Below are 8990 nucleotides of genomic sequence, written 5' to 3' on the forward strand. Positions count from 1 at the left end.
CAGGAAGAGCCCACATGCTGTGGAGCAACTAAGCCCATGCGCCACAACTACTGAGCCTGCACTCTAGAGCCCACGAGCCACAGCTACTGAGACCGCGTGCCACAACTACTAAAGCCCGCGTGCCTAGAGCCAGTGATCCACAACAAGAGAAGCCACGGCAATGAGAAGCCCAGGCACTACAACGAAGAGTAGCCGCTGCTCACTGCAAATAAAGAAAGCCCACATACAGCTAAGACCCAATGCAGCCAAAACTAAAATTAATTAATTTATTTATTTTTAAAAAAAGGAAGTGTTTCAGATGCCCATCTCAACAATAGGTAGCAAAATACAATGGGAGATTTTTTTCCCCAAAGATATGAAAAGCATACCTTCTTAATTGAAGATTTCTAGCAACTGAGCTAAGTTCTAGGACATGAAGGCCAAATCAATAATATGGATCCACTGGCTTCTGAAGAAACAAAAACCAAGATTTGCTTTTGTCCTTACTGTTTTCTCTGTCTACTCCTGGAAAAGTAGATCACATGATAGACAAAGCTGAATTAATCCAACATTGAAGACACTAAAGGAATGATACCAGGTTCAATGGAAGACAATCTAAGCTACAGTGGCTATAAAAATGCAGACCATCCATGCACCTGAGTGAACCTCCTTGGCTGGGACAAAATAGAGTTAGAAAATTGGAGAGGAGAGATTTCTGGGTCTTAATTCTTCCAAGAAAGAGATTTCAGTTTGGCTCTTTAAATTCTCTGTGGCAACAACAGGAGAAGAAATCAATTTGTGAGACTTCAGTTTATTCTGGAGGATCCCAACTCTGGAAAGTGGAGCTGCTTCACATTTTGACACTCAGGAACAAATTTTTGGACCATGCTGTCATTAGTACATAATGTGTAACTCTTTCTGGTGAACCAGATTAGACAATGCAGCTAGAATTCAAGACGGGAAGTTAAAAGGCGGGTGAAAACTATTTATATAAGATGGATAAACAACAAGGTCCTACTGTATAGCACAGGGAACTATAGTCAATATCCTGATAAACCATAATGGAAAAGAATATTAAAAAAAGAATGTATACATGTGTATAACTGAGTCACTTTGCTGGACAGCAGAGACTGGCACAACTGTAAATCAACTATACTTCAATTAAGAAAAATAAAATTTAAAAAATAAAAATGAAAATAAAAAGGGGGGACTTCCCTGGTGGCACAGTGGTTAAGAATCCGCCTGCCAATGCAGGGGACATGGGTTCGATCCCTGGTCCAGGAAGACCCCACATGCTGTGAAGCAACTAAGCTTGTGTGCCACAACTACCGAGCCTGTGCTCTAGAGCCCGTGAGCCATAACTACTGAATCCCGCATGCTCTAGGGCGCAACTACTGAGCCCATGTGCCTAGAGCCCATGCTCCACAACAAGAGAAGCCACTGCAATGAGAAGTCCGTGCACCACAACGAAGAGTAGCCCCCACTCGCTGCAACTAGAGAAAGCCCGCATGCAGCAACGAAGACCCAACACAGCCAAAAAATAAAAAATTTTTTAAAAAGTTAAAAAACATTAAATTAAAAAAATTAATAAATGGGGGGTGAATTTTGGGCCTATATAGTATGGTCTTGAGTATCTTTAACTAATGTCCATCTTGACTCATTTCAGAGGTTTCTTGGGACAATACCAGACAACAGCTGAACTGCTGATGTTCTCTAACAGAATTACAGGACAGCAGTAAAGATCGAGAAAGGGCTCAGACAAAGCTGGTAGCAGCTCTCCCCAATATTCTTTTTTTTTTTTTTTTTTTTGTGGTACACGGGCCTCCCTCTGTTGCGGCCTCTCCCGTTGCGGAGCACAGGCTCCGGACGCGCAGGCTCAGCGGCCATGGCTCACGGGCCCAGCCGCTCCGCGGCATGTGGGATCCTCCCAGACCGGGGCGCGAACCCGGTTCCCCTGCATCGGCAGGCGGACGCGCAACCACTGCGCCACCAGGGAAGCCCTCTCCCCAATATTCTGATGATCTCATTCTCCAAGAAGGATAAACTTGCCCTCAGTTGATAAACCCAACGGATCAACAGAAAGAACTAAAACTGGATGAATACAGAGAAAGGAAAAACTCCAGTCTTCCACCCTCATCCACCTTATCCCTTAATTCCTCCCTAAAAATGAATGGCTAAACTAATTAGGTTAAGTCCTAATTGGCACTAATTGCTCACTTTCACTAGTAGGTGAAGTCATTTTAGATAAAAGGTCCTGAACATGAACGTGGCTTCCTCTCTTTCCTCTTTCATATTTGCAGCCCGATCAGTAAGAAAACAAAAAACAAAAAAAAATACCCAGTAATTCTGCATTCTCTCCCCTCTTCTCTCATGGGCATTCACATTACTTTGGGAAAGGCTGCCAACCAGGAGTAAGATTTTGTTTTTTTTGTTTTCTTTTTTTTTTTTTTGCGGTACGCGGGCCTCTCACTGCTGTGGCCTCTCCCGTTGTGGAGCACAGGGCCCGGACGCGCAGGCTCAGCGGCCATGGCTCACGGGCCCAGCCACTCCGCGGCATGTGGGATCTTCCCGGACCGGGTCACGAACCCGTGTCCCCTGCATCGGCAGGCGGACTCTCAACCACTGCGCCACCAGGGAAGCCCAGGAGTAGGATTTTGGATTTAAAAGAAGTGGCCCCATTTGAGCCAAAGCTTTGTGCTCCAGTCCTGAATAACACAGCACTCCACATTGGGAGTTATAAGCACGAGCCTTGTTAACAATAAAGCATTAACCTTGTTTCCCATTGGCCAATATCCTTTGCATGTACACATAGTCTCCGGAATACTATAGGGAGAGAGTGGTAATAGGGCAGGATTTGGACATGGCTACGTGCCTTGCTATAATGCCATCAAAGTCTCAGTTCAACTCCCAACACTTGCCTTCTAAGAGGCTTATGAACCAATTGGGGACAAAAAAGAAATACTAAGATCTAAAGTCATACAAGATGAGGATCAAAGGAATGTTTTCAGAATTCAGAGAAAGAAAAATGTACACTTTTGATTAGTTGGCATAGTCAGGAAACTGGCTTCGTGAAGGAGATGAGATTAAAGCACAAAAAGGTAGGATTTCAAAAGACAAAGAAGGGAACATTTCAGGAAGGATCTGAGGTGGAGGAGTGGGCACCAGAGGAGCCTCAGGAATAGGAAGAGCAAAAGCTAAGAGACAAAAAAAATTCAAGGTAAGGAAATGGATGTAAACAATTTTGGCTGAAGTAGGGAGTTTACATAGGGGTGTAGAAGAAAGATGAAACCAAAACAAGTCTGTAAACACCAGAATGTGAAAGATCTTGAATGCCAATAGGTTATCTGCACTTTATTCAATAAATATTAAAAAGTCATCAAATGATGGTTACATGAACTGGGGAGAGACAAGTGGATGGGATCTGGGGAACACTTGGCTAGATGTATGCTATTGTCAAGGTCTCTAACATTATGGTAAATTTGTTATACTGTTATACTATCCAAAATGATTTTTAATAATTATTCAATTAGTCATCAGATGGTTTTAAGCTGTGCTTCTATATGAACAAATACCCATTTCTGGTTATACTCAAAAAGACTCAGTAAAAAATAATCAAAAGAAAATTAAATATAAAATTATAGTTACACCTATACTTTACCAATATTCAATAATTATTTCAGAATGAAGGCTCTACCTCCAAATTTCTCAACTGCTTCCTCCACTGCACTGCTGATTTGCTGTTCATCTCTCACATCAACAACACATGGCAAGGCCTTTCCTCCAGCTGCTTTGACTACAAAGGATAAACAAAGAAACATTAAAGCATTCAAATATTAAAACGTTCATCAATATCAAACCTCTGACACAAGAGTCAAAGAAAAAAGTACCCCATTTTCAGAAAATCAATATAAATAACTATGTCTTATAACTACTAGCAACTCTGCCCTATAGTAGGACAGACTGATGAATACATATCCAGCTGCAGACTAGCTAGGCCAGCTCTATTAAAAAACCAAAAAGGAGGGTAATTTTTTAAAATGCTATTAAAATGGGGAAGGTAATTTAAAAGACCTTTATTATGGAAAATTTCCAAAACTGTACAAAAATACAAAGAATAGTATAATGAACTATCATGAATCCATCTCCTATCTTCAATGATTGATAATGTTTTGCCAGTTATTTAATTTATCTACCCCCAATTCCATTTTGTTTTTTGCTGGTGTATTTCAAAACAAACCTCAGGCATCATTTCACTCATAATTTCTTCATATGTATTCCCCTAGCATAACCACAATACTATTAACGTAACTAACAAAACTAGCAATATCAACTGAAGCTGAAATTTAAGCCATTACTCCTGGCACAGTGCCTTGAATATAAGCACTCAATAGCTATTTGTGAACTTCAAGTATTAAAATAATGACTTGCGAATTATGCAGAGAACAAGTAACATGGAGTGTTTTTTCAAAGTGTTCACACCATCCACCTCTCAAATTCTTTCCTCTACTTCCACTCCTCTACTCTCTGCTCCCATCCAAGAACCACTGCCCTCATGAGACATGATATTTAACGGGAGTCTCTCCAAACACTTAAAAGTGCTGGGGAGAAAAATGGTTCCCAAACACTGCTCTAAGGTGACAAAATATTTCTTTAACCAGATAAAATTATTTTTAGGGTAGACTTCAGATAGATATAATTAAACTTTCCAGCAAATTCTCTATGTATTGAAACTCACTTTCTTCAGCAGCACTATAGATTGTGCCTGCAAGTTTGGGGTGTGCCTGGGCGGTCTTCGCAGCAATGACTATATTTGCTCCATCCTTTGCTGCTTTCAAAGCAATAGCTTTGCCAATGCCACGGCTCGCGCCTGTGATGAAGACAGTACATCCTGCTAGTTTCCTACAACAGAACAAATGTGACCTTATTAGAAAGCTCAAAGTTTTAATTTACTTACCAGTTTCAGGAATTCATGCACATGGTCACAAATCATGTTTCCTCCTCTATCAAACTTTCTCTAAACCCTCCTCCCTCCCCATCTGATAGCTAATAACTCTACTCTACTCCCATTGTACAATGATTTACAAATTACTACAACTGCAGCGGCCAGATTTGCCGTGACTTGGCAAACAAAATCTGCTCAAATGAGAAGTAAATCTTCAAGAGAAATGAGGAATTAATAAACTACATAAACATATTTTTCCGACAGAAAAAGTGTTAACAAAGCTTATTCTTGAAAAATTTTTAAAAAGAGCTTATTTTTGAGCGGTGGGATTATGAATAAATTGTATCATATTCTTTATATTCTTTAGGATTTTTCCAATTTTCTTCAAGGAATACATACCACTTAAAAGGAATTATGTAAAAGCTAATAATTGTTTAACAGATGCTCATCATTGCTTATAACAGCCGGAGTGGAAACAACATAAATGTCCATCAACTGATGAATGGAAAAATAAAATGTGATATATACATAATACAATGGGATATATTCAGCAATAAAAAGGAATGAAGTACTGATCTATGCTACATAGTTGAACCTTGAAAACATTATGCTAGTTGAAAGAGTCACAAAGGACCTCCTATTGTATGATTCCATTTATATGAAATGTCCAGACAGGCAAACCTATAGAGACACAAGGATTAATGGTTGCCTAGGACTGGGGGTGGGGGATTTGGGGGTTGACAGTTGAGGGGTATGGGGTTTCTTTTTGGGATGATGAAAATATTTTAAAATTGATTGTGGTGATAGTTGCACAACTCTGTGAATATACTAAAAATATATAATATACCACTTAATTGTATATTTTAAATGGGTAAATTGTGTGGTGTGTGAATTACATCTCAGTAATGCTGTTAAACAAACAAACCTAGAAAGCTAGCAAAGAACTCAGGGTATTGTTCAAAAGATTCTCTGATTCAAATATACTGAGGAAAGTTCTCTGTGTCCATTAATTTTTTTATATCCACCCACCTTAACTTTTAACCTTCTAATTATTCAGTTGTTAGATGAGAAGAAAACCTGTATAAAGTCAGATAACAGTGAGGGAAACCTACTTTCTTGTTTACTTTCTAAAGGCAAATAAAAAGCTTGTTTAAGAAGGATGGAGAGGACAGCAAAAGTGACAATGACAAAGAGAAAAAGGGACAGTAACCAGAGACAGGGGTAACAGATAAGGAGGCTTGTTAACAAAAAAACATAAAGCTCTTGCCAAGATCTGGAGAATTACACTCTAAAAGCAAATTAAGAGGTAAAAGTGGGAGGATTTCAAATTAAGGAATAAATGGTTCAGCAAGAAAGAAGGGGAGTGGAGAAGTGAGGAAGAGACAGAGGTGTTACCTATTTTTAGTGAAATAGCAAACACACAAAAAGCATATAAACTAATGTGTATAAAGAACAAAATAAGATAAATACCAAGAAATAGAAATAGAATATTACCAACGCCCCAGAAGCCACCTGTTTATTCCTAACTATCCTTCTTCTTCCTCCCGACCCACAGAGTGACAACTACTTTATTTTTTATACAGCAGGTTCGTATTAGTTATCTATTTTACACATATTAATGTATATATGTCAATCCCAATCTCCCAATTCATCCCACCACCATCATCCCCATTCCGCTTTCCCCCTTTGGTGTCTATATGTTTGTTCTCTACATCTGTGTCTCTATTTATGCCTTGCAAACTGGTTCATCCGTAAAATTTTTCTAGATTCCACATATATGCGTTAACATACGATATTTTTCTCTTTCAGACTTACTTCACTCTGTATGACAGTCTCTAGGTCCAGCCACGTCTCTACAAATGACCCAATTTTATTCCTTTTTATGGCTGAGTAATATTCCATTGTATATATGTACCACATCTTCTTTATCCATTCATCTGTCGATGGGCATTTAGGTTGCCTCCATGACCTGGCAAATTATAAATAGTGTTGCAAAGAACATTGGGGCACATGTGTCCTTTTTTTTTAATGAGTTAACTTTTTAAAATAAATGTATTTATTTATCTACTTATTTTTGGCTGTGTTGGGTCTTTGTTGCTGTGTGTGGACTTTCTCTAGTTGGGGCTACTCAAGTGGGGCTACTCTTCGTTGCGGTGGACAGGCTTCTCATTGCAGTGGCTTCTCTTGCTGCAGAGCAAGGGCCCTAGGCACACGGGCTCAGTACTTGTGGCTCGCGGGCTTGGTTGCTCCGTGGCATGTGGGATCTTCCCAGACCAGGGATCAAACCTCGTGTCCCCTGCATTGGCAGGTGGATTCTTAACCACTGTGCCACCAGGGAAGTCCTGCAAATGTCTGGTGTTAGGGAGTGTTCTAATTTCATTCTTTTACATGTAGTTGTCAGGTTTTCACAGCACCACTTATTGAAGAGGCTGTCTTTTCTCCATTGTATATTCTTGCCTCCTTTGTCAAAGATAAGGTGATCATATGTGCGTGGGTTAATCTCCGGGCTTTCTATCCTGTTCCATTGATCTATATTTCTATTTTTGTGCCAGTACCATACTGTCTTGATTACTGTAGCTTTGTAGTATAGTCTGAAGTAAGGGAGCCTAATGCCTCCAGCTCCATTTTTCTTTCTCAAGATTACTTTGGTTATTCGGGGTCTTTTGTGTTTCCATACAAATTGTGAAATTTTTTGTTCTAGTTCTGTGAAAAATGTCATTGATAGCTTGATAGGGATTGCACGGAATCTGTAGATTGTTTTGGGTAGCATAGTCATTTTCACAATATTGATTCTTCCAATCCAAGAACACGGCATATCTCTACATCTGTTTGTGTCATCTTTGCTTTCTTTCATCAGTGTCTTATAGTTTTCTGAGTACAGGCCTTTTGCCTCCTTACGTAGGTTTATTCCTAGCTATTTTATTCTTTTTGTTGCAGTGGTGAATGGGATTGTTTCCTTAATTTCTCTTCTGATCTTTGATCATATGTGCGTGGGTTAATCTCCGGGCTTTCTATCCTGTTCCATTGATCTATATTTCTATTTTTGTGCCAGTACCATACTGTCTTGATTACTGTAGCTTTGTAGTATAGTCTGAAGTAAGGGAGCCTAATGCCTCCAGCTCCATTTTTCTTTCTCAAGATTACTTTGGTTATTCGGGGTCTTTTGTGTTTCCATACAAATTGTGAAATTTTTTGTTCTAGTTCTGTGAAAAATGTCATTGATAGCTTGATAGGGATTGCACGGAATCTGTAGATTGTTTTGGGTAGCATAGTCATTTTCACAATATTGTCCCACTTGATCATGGTGTATGATCCTTTTAATGTGCTGTTGAATTTTGTTTGCTAGTATTTTGTTGAGGATTTTTGCGTCTATATTCAACAGTGATATTGGTCTGTAATTTTCTTTTTCTGTAGTATCTTTGTCTGGTTTTGGTATCAGGGTGATGGTGGCCTCATAGAATGAGTTTGGGAGTGTTCCTTCCACTGCAATTTTTGGAATAGTTTGAGAAGGATGGGTGTTAGCTCTTCTCTAAATGTTTGATAGAATTCACCTGTGAAGCCATCTGGTCCTGGACTTTTGTTTGTTGGAAGATTTTTAATCAGCTTCAATTTTATTACTTGTGATTGGTCTGTTCATATTTTCCATTTCTTCCTGGTTCAGTCTTGGAAGGTTATACCTTTCTAAGAATTTGTCCATTTCTTCCAGGTTGTCCATTTTATTGGCATAGACTTGCTTGTAGTAGTCTCTTAGCATGCTTTGTATTTCTGAGGTGTCTGTTGTAACTTCTCCTTTTTCAATTCTAATTTTATTGATTTCAGTCCTCTCCCTCTTTTTCTTGAAGAGTCTGGCTAAAGGTTTATCAATTTTGTTTATCTTCTCAAAGAACCAGCTTTTACTTTTTTTTTTTTTTTTTTTTGTGATACGCGGGCCTCTCACTGTTGTGGCCTCTCCCGTTGCGGAGCACAGGCTCCGGATGCGCAGGCTCAGTGGCCATGGCTCACGGGCCCAGCCGCTCCGCGGCATGTGGGATCTTCCCGGACCGGGGCACGAACCTGTGTCCCCTGCATC

The 8990-nt window shown here is 39.6% G+C and overlaps 1 protein-coding gene across 2 annotated transcripts in view; it reads right to left on the reverse strand.

Moving 5' to 3' along the window:
• HSDL2 (hydroxysteroid dehydrogenase like 2) overlaps positions 1-8990 on the reverse strand; it is a 71467-nt gene that overhangs the window by 50487 nt on the left and 11990 nt on the right. For both annotated transcript variants that reach the window (XM_007106717.4, XM_007106718.4), the window contains exons 2-3: positions 4715-4878; positions 3674-3772 (exon numbers count right to left, since the gene is read on the reverse strand). In XM_007106717.4, coding sequence (XP_007106779.1) covers positions 3674-3772; positions 4715-4878 — 263 coding nt within the window. The remainder of the gene's footprint in view (positions 1-3673; positions 3773-4714; positions 4879-8990) is intronic.

Source organism: Physeter macrocephalus, chromosome 9 (genome assembly GCF_002837175.3).
Source record: "Physeter macrocephalus isolate SW-GA chromosome 9, ASM283717v5, whole genome shotgun sequence".
Lineage (NCBI taxonomy): Eukaryota > Metazoa > Chordata > Mammalia > Artiodactyla > Physeteridae > Physeter > Physeter macrocephalus.